The 22,247-nt window shown below is 46.3% G+C and overlaps 1 protein-coding gene across 2 annotated transcripts in view; it reads left to right on the top strand.

Moving 5' to 3' along the window:
* The window catches only part of DAAM1 (dishevelled associated activator of morphogenesis 1), a 183,002-nt gene extending 164,569 nt beyond the window's left edge, over nt 1-18,433 (top strand). For both annotated transcript variants that reach the window (XM_054026064.1, XM_054026065.1), the window contains 7 exons: nt 15-103; nt 2,076-2,244; nt 4,196-4,303; nt 6,308-6,368; nt 8,992-9,123; nt 11,816-11,986; nt 15,325-18,433. In XM_054026064.1, the coding sequence (XP_053882039.1) occupies nt 15-103; nt 2,076-2,244; nt 4,196-4,303; nt 6,308-6,368; nt 8,992-9,123; nt 11,816-11,986; nt 15,325-15,534 (940 nt within the window). In that variant the 3' untranslated portion in view covers nt 15,535-18,433. The remainder of the gene's footprint in view (nt 1-14; nt 104-2,075; nt 2,245-4,195; nt 4,304-6,307; nt 6,369-8,991; nt 9,124-11,815; nt 11,987-15,324) is intronic.
* The last annotated feature ends 3,814 nt before the right edge of the window (nt 18,434-22,247 follow it).

The raw sequence follows: 22,247 nt of genomic DNA, 5'->3' as shown, positions 1-22,247 counted from the left end.
TTTTACTCTGACAGGATAAATCACTATCAGCAAAGGCTGCAGTCCCTTTACTTCAAAAAGAAGTTTGCGGAGAGAGTTGCAGAAGTTAAGCCCAAGATTGAATGTAAGTTACTGGGGATTTTGTTGTTTTTATTGGTTTGCTAGAAAGCTTTTGCTGATGTGTCAAGTATTCCCCAATTTTCACATCATTCATAAGGCCCAGATTCACTCAATGTATTCTTCTCAATAAAACCAAACATGTTTGTGTCTAGCAAGGCCCAGGAATCCAGAAATGAAAATCTGTTTCTAAACAGAAATATTTTCCCTCCTGATGCACTGGAGTATTGATTTGTTATTGTAGCGTTGCCCTTGTCAGTTTGGTTTTTTAAAGGAGGATGGGGAGAACTGAGGTTTTTATCTCAAAACTAAATATACCCAAGCTATATATACAAAGAGGGAGAGGTCAGATTTTGGATGTATTGGTATCAACAGGATTGCTTTAAGGAAGAAGTGATTATTAATACTTTCAAATGTTTTACGATATTATTTAGAATAGCTTGAATTCATCAACCCCAACAGGTGGTTGTCAAGCTGGGTGGAGTAGCTCACGAATGTGGGTGCCAACCTCAGGGCAGCCTGTTACAAGCCAGGGCTCAAATACCAAACTGGTTGTGTGATCTATACTTAGGGTATGCCTACATTACCCGCTGGATCAGCGGGTTGTGATCGATCTATTGGGGATTGATTTATTGCGTCTAGTGTAGACACGATAAATTGATCCCCGATCGCTCTGCCATCGACTCCTGCACTCCACCGCAGCGAGAGGCGGAAGCAGGGTCGACAGGCAAGCGGCAGCAGTTGACCCCGCGCCGTAAGTACGTGAGGTAAATCGACCTAAGATACATCGACTTCAGCTACACTATTCTCGTAGCCGAAGTTGCGTATCTTAGGTCGATTCCCCCATCCCATCCCACCCCACCCCAGTGTAGACCAGGCCTTAGATTTCACCAGCCACGTATCGAGCGTGAACTCCTCAAGCATTGTAACAGCCTTAACGTGGAGTCACAGACAGTCCCGTTGGGCACTCCAGACCTGTCTTGACACTTAGGCAAGCCTGCATTTGTGATAGATGGTCCCTTACATCAAAAATCACAGCAATGCTCTGGTTACTCCCAGTCCCAAAGGACCAGTCGCTTACCTCAGGTCAATTGTACCTTAGTTCTCTCACCAAAGCCAACACTTGTAGCCTATTAACTAGGAAAAAGAAATGAGTTATTTACAAGGTTAAAGCAGGTAATGTACACACAGAGATGAGTTACAGTCTTAGGTTTCAAAGGTAATAGAAACGGCTCTAATGTGCAAGCTCTGTATCGCCTTTAGGGCTAAGCCAAGCTAAGCGGTTTGGGGGTTCCTTGCTTTTGCTTAGAAAAGTTGCCCTCTCCAAATTTGAAACAGCACAGTGATACAGATCCTTGGATCAGAGATTTTTATTCCCTTCCCCTAAAGTTCAAAGTGTGATGGGACGAGGGTTTGTGCGAGTCTCCTCTTCCTGGACACGGGGGGGAGCGATCAACGAAGTCTTTTGTCCACTGATGTTCCCCAATGCCTTGTCTGATGTCTATAGGCCTTCTTCGGTTGGGCAGGAGATGACACCTCTTGTGTTAAACTAGTATTTCAGACTTGGTAATGCTTCTCTCCTCACTGTGGGGTTTCCAGTTTCAGAGCCAACACTTCTACAGTTACAAAGCAAACACTAACTATTACCTTATAACAGGTATTAAGAGTTCAGACAGCAACTCACAAGCATTTCATAAAGTCCAAACACTAACACACTATCAACTTAACATGTCTTTTAACAATGCTAACACACAGGTGAGCCAGCATGCATTTGTCAGTGCTCAGTGAGGCCGAGGGGCCTTGGCTTGAGCTGGCACCTGGTCTGCCAGCATCACAGTGGTAATCTGCAACATTTGGTCTGCAGTTCCAGATAGCTTTTGTTATGGTGGCTTGGTATTTAAAGTAACCATCAAACTAGTCTGTGTGTTATGTATTGCCAGAACCTAACTGCAGCAAAAACATTTTTTTCCCCCTTTTAGCAATCCGCGCTGGCTCAAAGGAGGTGCTTCAGAGTAACAGCCTGAAGCAGTTGTTGGAGGTGGTTCTGGCCTTTGGAAACTACATGAATAAAGGCCAGAGAGGCAATGCCTTTGGGTTCAAAATCATCAGCCTAAACAAGATTGCAGACACGAAGTCCAGCATTGACAAGTGAGCGGCTCAGCCTGTCGCATCGGTGAAAGTGTTTATGGATTCTGAATAGCTCAGAGGATCCATAAATTACTCCCTTCTTCATAGGTGTGGGGGGAGCAGTCAGTGTTTCACAATGTCTAATTTGGTTTCAATGGGCCTTCTTGTAAGCAAGACTTAATACCTTCAGTAGAAAGCCAGCGTTTTACACTGGTTCAGCCATCTGTCCTGTTGGAGTTGCACAGTTACAGAGGTTAACAATGCAAACACTCAACATCTGTATCCCCCGGTATAAAGTTATATTATCAGTGAGATCAATATGTGCCGCATCCTACAAGCATTTCATCAAATATAAACACGCTCTTACAACGCTACTATCAGTTTTAACAATAGTAACACACAGGTGAGCCAGACTTGTTACCAGCTACGCATTTGTCAGTGTTCAGTGAGGCCTTGGGGCCTTGGCATGAGCCAGCATCACACTTGCGTTTCTGGGCGTGCTCAAGGATACCTTAGACACCCCAGTGGTAGGCACCTAAGAAATCCCTTGGACAGACAGCGACTGTATAATATCAGGGGGTTGAGGAAATGTCATTGAAATGATTCCCACGAGCTACCATGAGTGGTCTCTAGCAGGCTCTGGGAAGGGACATTAGCAGATACTGCAATGGCGGGGCCATTTAGGTTTCATGCACACCTCGTTGTACTGTTCAGTCCAGAGATTGGGGTGGTTGGTCACTGGGTCCGCTTTGAGGGGAGTATTTTTGCTGCAGGCCTGGAGCGACTTTTGGTCCCTTTCTGTAGAGTTATAGCTCAATTTATAAAATGCGCCTGAATACATCGCAGGACACATCCCACACTGGAACCGACACAAGGGATTTTGCTGCCCTGAGCGTCCCTCCAGTGCTGGGCCATGCAGCCAGGCCAGAGCTGTGTTGATGGGGCACCCAGGTATCCTGCTGGTGTTGTGGGGAGGGGGCTGTTTGGGAAGCCCCAGCTTCTCTCTCACACCCCCCAGCCTGTCCAGGGGTTGCAGGTGGGCCAGCCTGGAATTGAACTGGCTCCCAGCTCCAGTCACCTCCTGGTGAATGAGGGCTGCTGCAAAGTGCAGGGGCCCCCTCAAAGGGGCTGCAGCTGCAGCCATGCTGGGCAGCTCCCGGATGGTGCAGGGCGCGGTGAGAAGTGGCCAGGCTGGAGGCACCCATACAAAATAACATCCTAAATGAGCAGAGGGGCAGTCTGTGTCTAATGCTGTTGGCACCATACAAAATGTATTAAAACATGCAGTGTTTTCTCTTTGCCAAGAAGCAGAAAGAGGAGGACACTTCTCTGGACTGTCTCCCTCCAGCCACCCTTTTCAGCAGGTGCTTGAGAGAATCTGTGGGCCCTTGCCCTGTGACCTAGCTGTCAACAGACTTGAACTGTGTTGGATGAGGGGGGAATGATGTTCTAGAGTCTAGTGCCCTCCATTGAGAATCCTTGGTCACCAGCCCCTAGATGTCTGATTGTAGGGACTCCTGGCCTGAGCTCCCCAGTTGACCTTGGCTCCTGGGGAGAGGGAGGCAGCCTCCATGATAGCCAGACCCCAAGTCTGGTAAGAAATTATAAGCCAAAGTCAACACCTGGAATTGAATAGGAAATGGATGCAGTTCCTGGAGCACCGAGGTAACATGTCCACTGCAGCTAATGTTGCCTAATAGGCAGGCAGCCACCTTCTGCACGAGGCCTGGGTGGAGAGCATCAGCCACCTTGGGGGTGGAAGGCAGCTGTTGTTTGACAGTGTGCCCAATGCTACCCAGCCATCAGGACAGGAAGTGAAGAGTGCCCTAACTAATTAGAACTTCCAGAAGTGTTTAGACACATAGAATATAATGACCAAAGCAAGAATTTGGCCAGGACACTGGCACTAATACCTAACTTCTGAGGCTAGTAACAGTTTAATATCTGTAATTTTGTCTTTCTTTTATCATAGGAACATCACCCTTTTGCACTATCTCATAACTGTAGTTGAGAAGAAATATCCCAAAGTCCTCGGTCTTCATGAACAGCTGCGAGACGTCCCTCAAGCAGCCAAAGTAAAGTAGGTAGAAGTTAAGGTGGCAACTTTAAACCAACAGAATATTGTACATGCGATAATATTACTGCGTTCTTCTTTGCTTGCGTTTCTTCAGATGAACTCCCTTCCCCACCCCTGTCTGGAATCCACCATTTAGAGAGAAGCAAAAGGCTGTTGACAAAACACACATCAACTGTAGAGGTTTTAAACCCCTGACATAACAGAAAAGAATTGTAAATCTCTTAATTGTGACAAGAGGAGAGCCACTCGGAACAGCCATGTCCTGTTATGCTTACTGCAGAAACCTTTATACTCCATTTATGAATGTAGACACAATTTTAAAATGAATGAATTTTGTACAAAGATGGGGTTGCAGATATAGGTCAGATATTTAAATGTGAATGCAATGACAGTGTCTGCAGAAATGTGTATTCCTTTTTCTGCATGTGGCCTGACTTTAGGGCATGCAAAGCAGGGAGCTGTTCACCCAAGCATGTCTAAACCAATAATGCAAGCCTTGTGGCATCTGCTGCATTCTTTGAAAACATGGCCCATTGCTTACTAAATTCTGCCCACTCGTTTTTTAAACCAGTTGCAAGTGGATTGGATTTCCTCTGGTTCAGTAAAGCCCTTAAGCACATGCTTAAGTCGCACTAAAACAAATAAGGTTTCGAAATGTTGCTGCTGTGGGGTTTGAGTGTGTATTAATAAGTCAAAGGTGCAGGCATGTCTAAGGCTGAACTGCATGTGACTGAGGATATATTGATACATATTAAAAGGGACCATGTTAGATTGTTTAATCCTAAATTCTAGGGTTGGGGTGAGATGGGTATGTGTGGAATTTACAAAACCTCATAATGGCTTGTGGTTCTTTTCGTTTCAAAGGGCCCTTTTAATGCAAAGTGTAGATTCACTGTCCAAGACCAGTGACATGCACAATGCCATAAACGGTGGCAAGTGTTTTAATGTTTACAATAGATTGAGTTTTAGTAATTTTATATAATTTTATATATTAGAATTAATTCTGTGTGGCCAAATCCTCAGCAGTAAGGGGTATGACAACAATGCAGCAGGTAGACCGGTCAAGAGGATGCTTGGACCTGGTGTTGAATATGGGTAGAGACCCCATGGGAGCAGAGATTAGTGTTTGGGGTGGGGAAGGCCTTATATAAATAAGATTAATTCCCTAACTCTACAACCAGCTCCTTGCAGACCCTGGTCTCTGTAGCCTTCCACACTGGGGCGATGGAGTTATTTCCACTCTGAGGGGAAAGACACTGACTGAGGAGAGTTCCCTTATGATATTCATCTAAAAATTCCTGGGGCTGGAAGATTGAGGGACTGTCAGTTGGGGAGCAGGAAGGGTTTAACTTACTGTCTCCTTCCCCAGCCCCTCAGGGAGAGGAGGAGAAATCTTTGCCCCGATAAGCCACAAGACCCCTCCACAGCCGACAGCTCTTTTAGAGATGCCTTCAGGTTGCTGGGCTTATTAAACCTTCCTCTTCAGCTACCACTCAGCCATGTCGATCTGCGTTGGGACATGATGGAGCCCCCGTTTGATCTGATATCATTCCCCTGTGTCCCAGTGGCTATATGTGGCAGTTGGGAGGTGGAAGGGAACGGGGAGCTGGGGGAAACAAACAGTGCCCCTAAGGAAGAATTTGGTGGCCCCACCATTGCTACGTGGCTACCGGGAGGGTCGCGGGTAAGGTTCCCTCCCCCCAAACATATACAAGGCTCCACAGATAGGTTCTACGCCAAGATTTGGCCCGTGATTTTTAACTTGAGACTGTTCCTTTTATAACAAAGTGTGCGTAGCTCAAAATAAACAACCATAACCAGTTTCACGTTCATCAGTCTCTTTGGCCACTGTGTGTCAACATAACTTGCCGCATGAAAGCTGCTCATCCGAAAACAGGAAGCACCGTGAGGGATTATTTTAAATGGGGAAAACACAGTTGATTAGAGCACAGAGTTATGCAATTCATTGGGAAAGGCTTAAAATTAAAGCGTTTCCATTTTCCACAGCATGACTGAGCTGGAGAAAGAAATAAACACCTTGAGGAGCGGACTGAAGGCTGTGGAAACTGTAAGTATTATTTACCCACTTAATAGTCCACTCTGATTCCAAGCTTCATAGCATCCATCCTTAGGGAGGCAGGACAGGAAGCCCTTAGCAAAGCTGCTTTTATCTTACTTCCTGGAGATCAGTTTGTCTTTCCTTCCTGCCCTGCATGTGTGCCTGTTCTCTCAAGGCTGCTTCGGGACGGGAGTTACTGTACACTGGTTATAAATCAGCCAAACGCCTAATAGATTCACAAGGAGCTGGGGTAAGTTTAATTATTTGTTGTGTTGACCAAAACCGTGAAGAGGTCATGAATGAGTACTCGGCTTGCACCCCAAACTGCCCATCACGAAGCCCCCGGATCAGACAGCAGCTCCTCTTGCTTGGTCTTGAGCTCACGTGAGGCGTGGGAAGGAAGTGGTGAACAAATGGACTGGAAGATATTTCCATGCACGTAGGAGAAGGGGATCTATTGATAGTTGGGTGGCTCTCTACAATTCCATGTAGACAGAGAGCGAGCACCAAAATAATCCTGGCCTGGTGACCTGACAGTACATTGAGCCTATAAGTGATGAGAGAGCACGTTTTACGTGCAATTCCTAAGCATCCTGTTGTGCTCCCTAAAGTGTTGTGCACAGCTCCATTCGACAATAGCAACTCTGCCTTGAGTAGTACTGACTGCATGTGAACATATATATAAAAATAATAGCAGTTTGGGGAACTAACTACTACGAGAAAAGTAATAGGTTTTCTGTAGTTTGTTTTCCTATAACTCTTGCATTTGACAGTATAAAGAGATGGTGGTAGAGTTAAAGCTTCAGTAGCCACAGATACAATGAAATGGGTAAACTGGGTATGTGTTGCCTCTTTTTTAGGGGAAAGCCCTGAGTAAATGATAAGACCAGGTTGTAGGTTTGTTACTGTTTGTTCATGTTTTATCTGATTTCTGCAGAGGTTTGGGGACTGTTTTCAATTTTCACATTAAGGCTGACGAGGCACCACTAGAAAGCAGCCAGCTAACTATGGAGAACACTGTGTGCCCTTACGTAGCTACCCAGCAGCAAAATGCTAATCTGGGAAGCTGGGGTTCCGACAGCACCGCTCCTTCGGCAGACAAATTCCTATGACAGGTTTCAGGGTAGCAGCCGTGTTAGTCTGTATCCGCAAAAAGAACAGGAGTACTTGTGGCACCTTAGAGACTAACACATTTATTAGAGCATAAGCTTTCGTGGACTACAGCCCACTTCTTCGGATGCATATAGAGTGAAACATATATTGAGGAGATATATATACACACATACAGAGAGCGTGAACAGGTGGGAGTTGTCTTACCAACTCTGAGAGGCCAATTAAGTAAGAGAAAAAAACTTTTGAAGTGATAATCAAGCTAGCCCAGTACAGACAGTTTGATAAGAAGTGTGAGAATACTTACAAGGGGAGATAGATTCAATGTTTGTAATGGTTCAGCCATTCCCAGTCCTTATTCAATCCTGAGTTGATTGTATCTAGTTTGCATATCAATTCCAGCTCAGCAGTCTCTCATTGGAGTCTGTTTTTTAAGTTTTTCTGTTGTAAGATAGCCACCCGCAGGTCTGTCATTGAATGACCAGACAGGTTAAAGTGTTCTCCCACTGGTTTTTGAGTATTATGATTCCTGATGTCAGATTTGTGTCCATTGATTCTTTTGCGGAGAGACTGTCCGGTTTGGCCAATGTACATGGCAGAGGGGCATTGCTGGCACATGATGGCATATATCACATTGGTAGATGTGCAGGTGAACGAGCCCCTGATGGTATGGCTGATGTGATTAGGTCCTATGATGATGTCACTTGAATAGATATGTGGACAGAGTTGGCATCGGGCTTTGTTACAAGGATAGGTTCCTGGATCAGTGTTTTTGTTCAGTGATGTGTGGTTGCTGGTGAGTATTTGCTTTAGGTTGGGGGGTTGTCTGTAAGCGAGGACAGGTCTATCTCCCAAATTCCGAACAGTTTCGCTGGTTTCAGAGGGAAAATAAACCAGAAAATTCTCCTGTTTCTGCAAAGTCACACCCCAAAGAATTGGGCAGAATAGGAAGTGATGAGAATCAATTATTGCTATGGCAACGCTGTCCAGAGAGATAGTCCTAGAATGAGGCCTGCCACCTCTGGATGTGTTTTACCATGCATCACCTCTGCTCAGTGTACCTGTTCTGAGCAGAGAGGATGTGTCCCTAGCCTCTGTTTGCCAGAAGCTGGGTATGGGCGACGGGATGGATCACTTGACAATTCCCTGTTCTGTTCATTCCCTCTGATGCACCTGGTATTGGCCACTGTCAGAAAACAGGATATTGGGCTAAATGGACCTTTGGTCTGACCCAGTATGGCCTTTCTTATGTTCTGATGTATTTCAACACCCTGCTTTCTCGCAAGAACAGAGAGTCAATGTCACATCTTTGTGCCCATGATCAGACACCTAGGTCCTAGGGTTTATTGTCAGACCATCTAGTAAAGTAATTGAAATCTTACCTGTGTTATAGCCTCTACATGGGGAAAGAGTCTGGTCAAGTGTTTTTTAAGATGGGATATATTTGGGGTTTGTTAAATATGCTCAATCCTATGTCCCTTTTTAAACAGACACTGACCAAAATTAAATTGATTTCCTTAAGGAACTGGAATACCAGAAATCACAGCTCTCTCGGCCTGGAGACAAGTTTGTGTCAGTCGTCAGCCAGTTCATCACGTTAGCCAGCTTCGGCTTCTCCGATGTTGAAGATCTTCTGATAGAAGCTAAAGAACTGGTAAGATCCCTGGTATAATCCATGATCTTCCTAGGGAATTATTTTAGAGGGGAGTGATTTGGTATTAAAGAACCTTCTGACATTGCGTGTCATATGTCAGTAGATCTACCCCAAAGGATAGAAACAATAGATCAACTTCCCTCAAACCCAATTGATTTTTTTTTAAGAACTTGAACAGTTGAACATTTCGAAGTCAGAAAATACATCTAATACATACACCAATATATATGATCCATTGCAAACAGAAAGACTCACTCCCTGAAAGTTACTTGGGTGAAATAACAATTCGGACATAACCTCAGTCTTCTATTCTGAGACCTGTGTGGCTGACCCTGCTATCTCCGGAGAAAGAGAGGACAAGCCCAGCAATGACTGAAGCCTTTCTCAAATCCTGCAGTTTATGGGCTCGTCTGCCCTAGAGCACTTTGTGTTTCAGTCAGGGCGTCGCTACCAGCGGAATATGTGCGCACGGCTGGTATAAGGCCTGTCCGTGCTGGGCTGACCTAAGCCCAGTTAGAGTGTGAGCTGTCATCTAACCTCTGTCAAAGACGGTGAACATCTTTGGTCTCCTCTTCACCCCTCCCTTCAGCCTTCCGCCTGCCCATAAATGCCCTCCAGGCACGGCCGTCAGGTATCTTCTCCCCAACTCCAGCACCACAGGTCTTCAGTCCTCCCCTGCCCCATCACAGTCCTCTGATCATGTCTCCCCACTGTATCCCCCACACACACCCGATGGAAATGCCGCCTCCACTCCTGATCCGCAGGGTGCAGAGTGGGGTTGTGGGATTCTCAGCCAGCAGGTCTCTGAAGTTCCCCAGCTGAGGGAACGATCAAAGATGGGAGCTGTCGGCAGTCACAGCCCCATGGGCCTCATCCATGCTGGCGCTCAGCGGATTGAGCTGCAGTGGGCACTTATCCCGTACCAGCTATCGGGGTAATTTAATGCTGCCATTTGGCCAGTCAGCTGGTACGCTCTGATGTATGGCCGCAAGGTGCATTTCAGTCAGTGGAGATGCTACAATTGACAGCTCGCTCTAGTGTAGACAAGTCCTAAGTATCACTCAAGGCCTGCTCTAAAATGGCTGAGCTACTGCTTCGACAGCTGTCAGACAGGGCAGCAGCCATGCACTGGGCCCCGCGTCGTGCTCAGTCAATGCGATGCTCACTTTTAAAAGGCTCCTCTGGGTTTGAGTCTCGTTATCGTTATTTTGGGGGACGCTAGGTCAATCTTCTGGAATGTTCCAGGTGGTAGGAGGGTAACGTTTTCAGCATTGCCTAAGACTATGCCTGCGTGGCCCTGCAGTTCGGACTAAGGGGTGTGAATTGCAGAACATGCTGCGCTGTACCTCCCCTGTGTGGACGCTGAGGGTGCGAGGTACCTAGACCGCATGAACATCGTCCTCTTTCCAACAGGGTGGGTACACCTTGTAGCTTGTGTCCTCCATGCCCTCAGAGGGGAGTTACACCCTTGTAAGCACTTCAGTTCCTAAGTCTCATTGAAAGTTGGTGGGACTTTACCTTTAAAAATCTGGCCCTTTATAGTTTTTTAGGGGCTAAAAGGTGAGGATAGGTGTCTAGTGGGATTTTCAAAAGCACTGCCTAGCTGCCATTGACTTCAATGGGAATTAGTCACGTGGGTTCTTGGGAAAATTCCACCAGGCACCTATTTGTATCTTTAGGCCTCTAAATACCTTTTAAAATCTGGTCCTTAATATTTTAAGTCCCACTGACTTTCAGTGAGACTTAGGAAGTGGCTAAGCCTCTTTTGAAAATAAGTGCACTTAGGCACTTCCAAAAATGTTACCCGTAATCTTTATCCTTATCAGCAGAGTGGAAACCAAAGTAACTAGTAAATGGTTTTTTTGTTTTTGTTTTAAAGCTCGATAATCTCAAAAACGTAAAATCACAATTTTAACAAGGTTTATACACATTCTCTCTCTGCGCCCCACCTTTCCTCTCCCCCCCCCACAGCTGCAAATAAGCACAAGGAACCTCAGTCCAAAGGACAACTTCTATCAGTTGTAAAGGCACCTAGAAGCAGGGGCATATAATGGAAGTCTTGCGTCAACCTTAGCTACAGTGTTGCTATAATCACATTAATTGTCCATGAATGGTACTATAGGTCTTGCAAACTTCGTACTCCTCTAACTGGTGTCGTTTCTGACTGAATAATAAGTGCCTTTTAAAAGCTTCACTAACACATTTGGTTTCAATATTGAACCATGTGGCAACAATAAATAATACCCCCAAAAAATACTTCAAAGAAAACTTAAAAGTGCAAGTTTCCTGCCCCTGCCGTGTCTACTATTAGTTTTATGTCTTCAGTCTTTGGCACCACAATACTTTGCTTCCTTGTTTTTACTACTGCTTAGTTAATAAAACCAAGTAAGGTAATAAAGGATGTTAAGCAGAAACAGGAGTGTAAAACGTCTTACACGATTTAAAGGAACAGCCCATTGGAAAATCTTCGCTTAAAAGCCATCGCTTAATGAGCAGAAAACCAAGTATGATTTTTTTTAACTGATTTTTGAATGACTAGATAATCATTTCCCCTTCAATTCCCTGCTCCATCAAATACCACCTTAAATATTACGCTGGCTATCTGTCAGGCAGATGGTTTTCAGGAAAGGATTTTATTGGTTCAGTGGGCTCTCACTAGCTTGCTAAACTCTCCTTCCTGTTCTTTCCCCAGTTTACCAAGGCAGTGAAGTACTTTGGGGAAGACGCAAGCAAAATGCAGCCGGATGAGTTCTTTGGGATCTTTGATCAGTTTCTTCAAGCTGTGACTGAAGCCAAGCAGGAGAACGAAAACCTGAGGAAAAGGAAGGAGGAGGAGGAGCGTCGGGCACGCATGGAAGCACAGGTTTGAGGAGAACTTGCCCGCTATGATCTTTAGTGCTCGTACTGTAGGCATGGTTGAGTCAATGTCAGTGTGTGCTTCAGGATGCTAGACAGGGAGGAGAAGGGGGGAGGAACTGAGATGGTGACTGTTTCATTAGCACGTGCTCGGAAATGTAGGATTCATTTCAGTCCTCGGGGCTAGCGTGGGGTGGGACTTTGGAAGTTCTGCATCTTGACCTAATTCTGCTGCCATTGACATGGATGGTGGAACTTCCAGTGACTTCAATAGGAACAGTTACGCCTATGCTGAGAACTTTTGGAAATCTCACCTGGCACTGCCTAGGTCTGTCTCTTCCCCTTGAGAGGAAGGATGGTCTTGTGAATAGGGCACTGGATTGGGATGCAAAAGACCTGGGTCCAGCCTATCCAGCTCTGCCCTGGACTTCCTGTGACCTCAGACAAGTCACTTCCTCACTCTGAGTCTGTTTCCAAGCGGTAAAATGGAGATTATACTGACTTGATTTCTCCCACCCTAGCGTGTCTTGTTCTGTTTAGACTGTGAGCTCTCCAGGACAGGCCCCTCATCCTTGTCGATTTAGAGGGTTAGCTTTATAGAGCAGGGAATCTCTCTACCTCAGTGTATGTGCAGCCCATGGCACAATGGTGCCCCCATCTCAGGTGGGTCCTCTAAGTGCAACTGTAATACAAATAGTACATGCTGCTAATTGCTTCTCTTCAAAGCATAAGCAATTTTGCTCCAGGGAGTAGAGTCAAAAGGGACCTGTGGCTTTAAGATAACCATAGAGTGCAGTCCGGTACAGTCCCTAACGACTTCAGACCAGGCACAACAATTTTGCCTTTGGAAACTGTGAGAGCCAGAATGGAAGTGAAATCTTGCATTAAGCCAGATGTTTCATAGATTCCAAGGCTAGAAGGGACCATTGTGATCATCTAGTCTGACTTCCTGTATAAGACAGGCCCCAGAACTTCCTCAAAATAATTCCTAGAGCAGAGCTTTTAGGAAAAACCTCCAAGCTTGATTTAAAAATGGTCAGTGATGGAGAATCCAGCACAACCCTCAGTAAATTGTTCAATGGTTAATTAATTCCACTGTTAAAAAATTATGCCTTATATACTGTCTCAATTTGTCTAGCTTCAACTTCAAGCCATTAGATTGTTAGACCTTTCTCTGCCAGATGGAGGAGTACATTAAATATTTGTTCCCCTTATAGGTCCTTATAGACTGTAATCAAGTCACCCCTTAGCTTTCTCTTCGTTAAGCTAAATAGATTGAGCTCTTTGAGTCTATCACCGTAAGGCATGTTTTCTATTCCTTGAATCGAGGCTCTTCTCTGAGCCCTCTCCAATGTATCAACATCCTTCTTGAATTGTGGGTACCAGAGCTGCACACAGTATTCCAGCAGCAGTTGGACCAGTGTCAAATACAGACACTCTGCTCCTGCTCGAGATTCCCCTATTTATGCATCCCAGGATCACATTAGCTCTTTTGACCACAGTGGGAGCTGTGGGCATGGATCAGCATTCATGTCCCACTCCCCATCAGCGGCCAGGCTGGGGAAGCTAACGATCCAACCAGACAACCAACCAGTGGTGATTCCTGGTCACATTGCCACCTGAGGCATGTTGCACATGCACTAAGAAGAAGTGGGAGCTCATGTTCAGCTGATTATCCACCACAACCCCCAAATCTTTTTCAGAGTCGCCTTATGAAAGTCCTGGCGACTGCAGTTCCCTGCTGTGGACAGGTCACCATTTCAGTAGGCAGGAGATGCTACAGACTACGTTTCTCAGTACGTGAAGGCTAGGACTATAACAGCGTTTAAAAGAGAACTGGATAAATTCATGGTGGTTAAGTCCATTAATGGCTATTAGCCAGGATGGGTAAGGAAGGGTGTCCCTAGCCTCTGTTTGTCAGAGGATGGAGATGGATGGCAGGAGAGAGATCACTTGATCATTGCCTGTTAGGTCCACTCCCTCTGGAGCACCTGGCATTGGCCACTGTCGGTAGACAGGATACTAGGCTAGATGGACCTTTGGTCTGACCCAGAACGGTCGTTCTTATGTGTCCTCTGGTGATCTGATGGGGGGGGAAGGAGCCGAGTTTACTGGGGTGCTCAACTTCACAGACCTTATCGAGCTTGCCCCAAGGATAAATTTGGCCCCACTATGTTCAGTTCTGATAACAGGTGTAAAGGTTTTGATAGTCACTATGGTCTGCCTGAGCAGAGACGCCGGAGCCTCTTTCATAGGAGAGAAGGACAAAACCGGGATTGTTCCCTCCAAAGCAATGCCAGCGGTGTGATGTTGCTGCACCGTGCATAGGAAGCCTGCCATGTTACTACAGTCACTGTACTGGAATCCCACCAATATACATAGCTGCTAAGCAGTGACAGAAATGGATAACGACGTCTACTGGCCAGCTATCGAACGTACACTGGTTCCGGGGCACTTGTGTTGTATTTTTTAAATAAAGGATGAGATCGCTGTGGAGTGGGGCTCCGTCACTCAAAGGCTGCTCCCTGCTAGCGCCCCAAGGGGCTTAGATCACCCCAAATAGGCTCGGGGACAGATGGGGCTGTGACCTTTGTCGGCTGTCTCCATCCCTGCCCTTTGCATTCAGCCAGCATTGCCAGGCCTGGCTGAAAACACGGAAAGAATTTAATCAGTTTTTCTTTTTTTTTCCTTCCTCCCATTGAAATGTGTAAAAGCGTGTCTCTGACTAGCTTGAACACTGATCAGAAGATGAGGGAATGTTAGTTGAATTTTTCCTTTTTCTTTTTTTAATGGGGATCTTTTTTCAATATTGAAATCCAGAACATTTCAATGTTTCAGCCAAGCCAGGCACAGACAGGGTGGCATGTGCTGCCACCTCTGGTTCTGGGAGGTGCAGCACACACGCACTGCAGACCAGGGAGCTCCCGAAGTTGCTGCTAGAGCAACATAGCTCTAGTCACAGTGGTACCTGAAGGCTTATTACACTAGCAGGTTGTCCTGCTTTTAGCTGTATCGGCATAGTTAAAGCAATACAGCCCCATACTTTGGATTCAGGTATACTGGGATGTATGTGCTTTATACTGCTGTAGCTTTCCGGTTTGAGAGCAAGTGAATAACAGACCAGTCAGTCATCTCTGTACTATGCATCCATTCCATGGTTGTAGCAGTGTAACCATTTTGATTTAAAAAAAAAAAATCACACCCCAATCCACAGAGTGATGATGGTAAATTACTTAAATGTAGACCAGGCCAAAAAACCAAAACAAGGCCTTAAATTGTATACCTTTCAGGTCAATGCGTTACAGAAAACAAGCTGGATTATTTTTCTTTTTGGTTCCTCTCTAGCTGAAAGAACAGCGCGAGCGGGAACGCAAGGCCAGAAAGGCTAAAGAAAACAGCGAGGAAGGTGGGGAGTTTGACGACCTCGTTTCGGCTTTACGGTCAGGTGAAGTCTTTGACAAAGACCTTTCGAAACTGAAACGGAATCGCAAGCGCATCACCAACCAGCTGACGGACAGCAGCCGCGAGAGGCCGGTCACCAAACTCAACTTCTGATCCTTTTGGTTTTGTAAACATTTTTTAGAAAACTGATTAGCAGTCTTTTTGAAGTGGCTAGGATTTTTCATTATACTGCCTTGTAATTCAAACCGAAACAGTGGCACACTCTCTCTTTCTCTGTGTGTGTGCGTGTGTGTATATGTGTTGTGTATATAAAAAGTCTGGTTGTTGGTATGTATGGAGAATATAAGTGTCTGTCTCTGTCAAGCAGGACAGTGTATATATGTGTGCCACGCAAACACGTATATAGACACTGGTCACTGAGTGCAAATTCCATTTTCTTTCCTTCAACCATGTTGTTCAAAAAGTAGTTATTCTGGTGCACAAGCACAACATTGTGTCTCCTGAGAAAGAGATGACAAAAACATTCCTTGTAGTAAACAAAGGCATTGAGAAATATTTTCTACTTGGTCTCCCTTTGGAATTCTTTACCTTGGTGTAACTGGTGTCGGAGAGCATAGAGAGAAACAAAAACAGCGCCACTATCCAAACCACTGGTGCTGGGGTGTCATCACGGATTGCTGGGGATCAGCCTGGAGACTGTAGTGGTGGTGTAAGAATACAGTATGTTAAAGTCTACTAGGAACGCCTTGCGCACAGTCTGAAGTGTGTTTGGGGGGGAAAAAGAAAAAGTCAAGTGGAAACAATCCATTTTATTATTAGTCAAGACTTGAACATCTGTGCTCTTGTGCGGGTTCCGATGAGTTCTGTACTGTACACTCTCTTGATAATCCCTTTTCAATTGTTTTTGGGAAGCACTGGACTTACTTCTCTTTCTGCAACCCTTGCTCTTGCTCAAGACAGATTACCACAGTGTGCTTATTGCTATAACAATACATAGACATAGTTCTACCTTTACAACGTTTTCTTGCCCATGACAAATGGGAAGCGGGGGAGGGAGGGGTTCTCTGCTGAGACAGAGCATCAACTTTTTGTGTTGTCATTTTCCCCCCTCCTCCCCATTTTCTATTCAGTGGGACAAACTGTATCCTCTGTAAGGCCACGTCTGCACTAAAAAGTTAAGTCAACCAAACTGTCGCTCAAGGGTGTGAAAAATCTCCTCAGCGATGTAGTTAAGCCGACCTAACCCCTGGTGCAGACAGGGCTAGGTCAATGGAAGAATTCTTCTGTTGGCCTAGCAACCTTCTCTTGAGGAGATGGACTTACCTACAGTGACGGTAGTCGTAGTGGGTGTGTACACTGAAGCACTACAGCGGCGCAGCACTGCGGTTATGCTGCTGTAGCTTTTCTAGTGTAGACGTAACCTAAATGTAGGTCCGAACTGAAGGTCATTTAAACCAATGCACAGAGGACTTGATCCAAAAACCATTGTGTCGATGGACAGGCCCCCATTGACTTCAGTGGGCTTTGAACCAGGCCCCTTGTTTTTAGCGGACATACAGTAGCAATGATGCCAAGAAATGTTTCTCTCTTAACAATGTACTTTTTCAAGTGGTTTGCTGTTTTTATATTGTCATTAAAATTTGTAAGCAAAACTACCTGTAAAATGTCAGTCCAAAAAAAGCCCAAAGCTCTCAGGGAGTAAACTAGTAACAAGTAATAAATACAGAAATTTTAAAAAAAATTTAAAAAATTGGAAAATAAAAAGTAAATGCCATTAACATAGTAACACTTAATATTCTTAAATTATACAGAATATATGGAAGACTGTTACTTTTTGCTTTTATTTATTTGTGGTGGTTTTATTTTTTTAACCAACAAACTCTTTTATACCATCAATATTCTTATGCTCGTTTTTTGTTTTTTCCTGTGGAGAGATTAGTTTGTCCCTGTTGCACTAGATATTAACACTATTCGAAATAAGTTTTTCATGTAATGGGTATTATCGGTGGGACTGGGATGTCATTTTTCCTATATGTACTGTATAGCAAATGTGCTGTTTAAAGTAAATTTGTATAAAAATATGGTTCTTAGCACCTAGAGCCAGCCTGGGGTCTCTGTGCTTTCTGAAAGCTGTGAAGTATCACTTTAAAAAGAGTTGTCAAGAGCTGTGGTCTTACGATTTTTGTTTTTCCTCATTGCAACGTTCGACGCACTGTAAGTATAAAAAAAAAAGCGTATAAAACAGTAATAAATACAAAGTTACAGCTCGGTAAAGTCCTGCACCTCCTATCAAAGCAACTGCGAAACCTGCAAATTTTCAAAGATTGGGAGTGAAGCACTTTGTTTTAAGAAGAAGAAGAAAGGGAAAAAAACGTTTAATGGTGATTCTTGTTCCTTAACTAAAGTGCCTCTATTTATATTTTCTATTTATGGATTAAGAAATTTGGGCTGACACAGTTTAGGGAACGGACTCTTTTTGGTGGGCGGGGGAGTCTCGTGTCTGACGATCTGAGGAATGGTCAGTTAATTGTTTAGCTAGAATAATGCGTTTTGAAGTTGAAAAGGTCTCCAGTCCTGCATTGGGATCCCGCTTCCGCAGCCTGTGTAGCCAAGCGGTGCTCTCAGGCTTCACCCTATGGGATTCCAGTGGAGGCTCGGGGGCTCAGTTGCCCTTCCAGAGCATTCTTGTTTTCTATCAGCCTGGTTATTGGGCTGTTTGCCATTTAGTTTTCTTTCCAAACAAAAGGCCGTGTGCAGGTAATTTCATGTGCCATTGTTGAAAGCTACTTTTAAACAGGTGCCGGTGTCAGTAGCCACTCTTTTCTCTTGGGTGTGTATTTTACAGATTTTTTTTTTTTTAATAATGCCAAAAAGGAAAAAATTACTTGTAAACTGAAGTATATGTCATGGACCTTCTTAGCTTAGTAGTCAACCAAGTTAGGTGCAAGAATGTTAGTAGTTTAGCTGCCAGGAAATGCTGTGTATGTTATGAGACTGTACATTTTTTAAGATGGCAATATGCAATAAAGACTTAAGACTTGCATTGAGTGTACGTCCGTGGAGCCCATGAGTTATTTTTCAAGCCGATTTGTAGAGCAGCTGCTCCTGTGTGTCCTCAGAAGAAAGTGAAGCTGCCTGTTTTGGGTCGTTGTGAGTAGGCTGCTGATCCCCAAGGACAGATGGGGGGGGGGGGAGAGTGTTTATTTTTTTTAATGAGTTCGCAAAGGCCCAGATTCTGGTCTGCCTGTCTTGCTGGTGTAAGCCTAGAGTATCAACCTGTGTGCTGGAAAAGTCTGCATACTGAGCACCTCACAGCCAGTGAATTCACCCTGGTGGCACCCCTGTACGGGAAGGAATTGCTGTCTCCATTTCACCGAGGAACAAAAGTTTTAAAAGCAAAGCTTTCCAAAAGCACCCAATTGATTCAGGAATCTGAAAGTCAATGGGACTTAGGCTCCTGAGACAGGTAAGCCCTTTTGCCCTAAGTGACTCGCCCCAGATCGCTCCAGAAGTCGGTGGCAGTCGGGAATGGAGCCCAGAGTGGAGGAGATGCTGTAGTTAAACAGAGCCTGACCCAAGGCAGAGCAATAAAGTGAGTAGGGAGAGATCTAGTCTTCGCTGTGGAGCAGAGGGGGTTTGAGGGAGGGGGAGAGTTTAGTTGGGGATTGGTCCTGCTTTGAGCAGGGGGTTGGACTAGATGACCTCCTGAGGTCCCTTCCAGCCCTGAGATTCTATGAGAGCCGACAGAGCAATGAGGTTGGTCAGATTGGGGTATCCGAAGGGCAGAGAGATGAAAACAGATGGAAGGGGAATAGCATAGACATGGGTAGGGAACTATGGGAGAAAGGAGAGAACAGGGCTACTCGAACAGGGAACAGCTAAGTGAAGGGCTGGGGGGAGGAATATTTTTTGTCTAGTGCCCCTTGTGTGATCGAAAGGGCAGGTCAGCCGCTGGTTGCAGTCTGCCCGGGCACAGTCTGTGCACCACTCACACCCAGCTGTCTGAGTTGACATGGGACAGAAGTGGTGCATTGGCCTCCTGCCATTGAGTGAATGAGCCCCAGATTCCAGCGTGCAGAGGCCAATTTCAGACATTCCTGCTGGACAGATTGTGCATCAGCCCCCACCCCTCCTGCTTAGAAGAGATTGGGGGCGGGGAGAGGGTTGGGGAGAGGAGCTTGCTGTATCAGCTCACTGAAGCCCGTGGCGAAGGCATTACCGCCGAAGAGGATGTAGCAGCCTGCGCTGTGCTCGATTTCTAACGCGCGCTCTGACCATGAATGGAAAAGGTTATTGTTGCTGAGGCACAATCATTTGCATGTATCCTCTTCCTAACCTTTGAAACTGTCTCTTGCGATTACGGCATTCCCTGCGCTCAGCTCAGGGGAACAGCGAGGCCCTGCAGATGCCCTTGGTTCTGGTGCGGCGAAGGAGACAGGGCTGGGCAGTACCGAGGAGGAGACGTTGCTGGCTGGGTACAGATTGCAGCCAAGCAGAACGATGAGGCGCGGCACCTGCCCTGTTTCTGAACACGCTGGTGGAGCCCATCTGCTGCTCCTACTGCTGTTGTTCCTGGAAATCTTATGTTCTAAAGAACGGCCGGACCCACGGTCCATCTAGCCCAGTGTCCTGTCTTCTGCCAGCAGCCGGTGCCACGTGCTTCAGAGGGAATGAACAGAACCGCGCAACTGTGTGTGATCCATCCCTGGTCGTTCAGTCCCAGCTTCAGCAGTCCGAGGTTTAGTGACGCCTGGGTCTCTGACCACCTTGGCTAATAGCCACTGACAGGAACTTCTTTAATTGTCTTTTCTCCAGGGCTTTGGAGCTGTGCTCCGGCTCCTCTCCAGCTCCAGGCAAAAACCTGCAGCGCCACTGCTCCGGAGCTGCTCCAGGCTCCGCTCCAAAGCCCTGCTTTTCTCAGGCAGCCACCCTGTTACCTACTTCAGGCAAACTGCTCACTGGCTGCATGGGACGGGGGAGGTGAGAGGGCTCAAGAATCCTCATCCCCCGTCTCTGAAGTGCAGATACAAGACAGAATCCCAATGGAGCGGCTCCTTGAATAACAGCCCGGGCCCAGCAGTGCTCTGTGGCCCAGGTCCCAGCATGCTTACTGTCAGGCTGCAGCAGAGGCCAGCTCGGGGCGGAGCAGAGGGGCAGTGATTCACAATGATCCTGTTTAGAGCAGGGGCAGCAGCTTCCCTAGATGGCCCCTGTGTAGGTAGAATGGCCCTGAAATGTTCTACTCAGCTGCTGCCACTCCACCCTGACCTCCCCCTGCTGCAAGTGGCCCTGGGTTGCAAGGCAGCATGTGCTCCATGCCAAGAAGGAGCCCCCTTAATACTGCAGGTAGCAAGAGAGATCAGCCTCTCCTTTATTGCCTCTGCGCTGAGGTTAGGGAGATCTGCATGTTGCACTTCAGCCGGCCTGTGAATAAATAGCCAGAACCCAGCCACTCGGGGTCTAATTTCCCAGTGAGGTAGGCCCTATCTTCTCCCTCACCAGATGAGAGCAATAGGTCCAAGAGGTGCGCACTACCCCATTCATCTCTCCTAGGTGTTCAGGCTAAGCCCTGTTGCTTTGGGGATAGGAGGGGGGCGTAACACCCTACCCCAGCAGGGCCCACCCAGTACAGCAGCTCTACCCCAGCAGCTGGGGAAAGTTCGGTGAGGGCAAAGGGGCCTCTGGAAGTGGGGGTAGAGGCCCTGCTGCTGCTCCCTGGGATGGAAACGTGGCACAGTGTGGGAGTAGGGCCAGCAGGTGTGGATAGAGCACTGGCCTGGCGCTCAGGAGACCTGGGCTCTAGTCCTAACTCACCCAAGAGAAAAGTCATTTGAACTTTCCTGTGCCTCCGTTTCCCCACCTGTAAAATGAGGATAATAATACTGCTCTCCTTTGGAAAGTGCTTGGAGATCTACTGATGACAAGCTAGGTGTTCAACTTTATGCACATGCTTAAGTGCTGTCCTGAAGCCAGGCTGTGGCACTTAATATTCCCTGATCCCAAGGGAGTTAAATAATTATTATTGATCTGATAAAATATTGTATTTTAAGCATTAATACTGCAAACAATCACTGTGCTCCAATATGGAATTCGCTATCCCCTGGGGGAAACATGCTGTAGAAATAAGCTTTTCCCTGGATTTTAGCTCCCTTTATAGCCCTGAAACAGAAGCTGTGACTCCACTTCAGTGAAACACACAGCTTCTCTGGGGCACCAGTTGCCCCCATGCTCGCTGGACACAGCTCACCCTCAGCGCACGCACTTTTAATGCTTATTGGGAATTTTTCCTAACCAAACTAAAGCCCCGACTCCAGCCAACCAGAGGAAGGAGAAATTCAGTTCGGCACTGGTTTATAAACAAACAACCCAGAGACAGGTAAGTCGTGAAAGGATAAAAAGACGATTGACTCAACAAAACAGAGTTAAAGGGAAAGAAAGTAAAAACGCCGGAGGATGGTTCATGTCAGGCACTTGCTGCCATGGTAACAAGTTGGTTGTGAACAGATGAAAAAGCAGGGAGAAGGTGGCCAAAGAGCATGTGAGACCTTTTCCTCTGCAACTCGCTGACTGGCATTTTTCACATGGTCTTTGTGCTGCTGAGCAGTGAACGCCTCCTCCACTGGCCTTTCCACTGTGTGTGTGTGTGTGTGGGGGGGGGGGGGATCAGATTCAGGCCCCATGGAGCTAGAATCAGTCTCTGAACAAGGGACTATTCTTCAGTGCGTAGCAAGGTGTTTCTTCCACTCCCTCCCCAGCGGGGTGGGCAAACCCCACTAGAGCACGGCAGGAAGGGATTAAAGGTCCCTGTTGGGGTTGCGGGCAGAGGCCAGCTGCATCCCACACCACTTGCTGACAGCACTGTTCTA

This window comes from Malaclemys terrapin, chromosome 4 (genome assembly GCF_027887155.1).
Source record: "Malaclemys terrapin pileata isolate rMalTer1 chromosome 4, rMalTer1.hap1, whole genome shotgun sequence".
Taxonomy (NCBI): Eukaryota; Metazoa; Chordata; order Testudines; family Emydidae; genus Malaclemys; species Malaclemys terrapin.
This window is presented reverse-complemented; position numbering and strand designations above follow the sequence as displayed.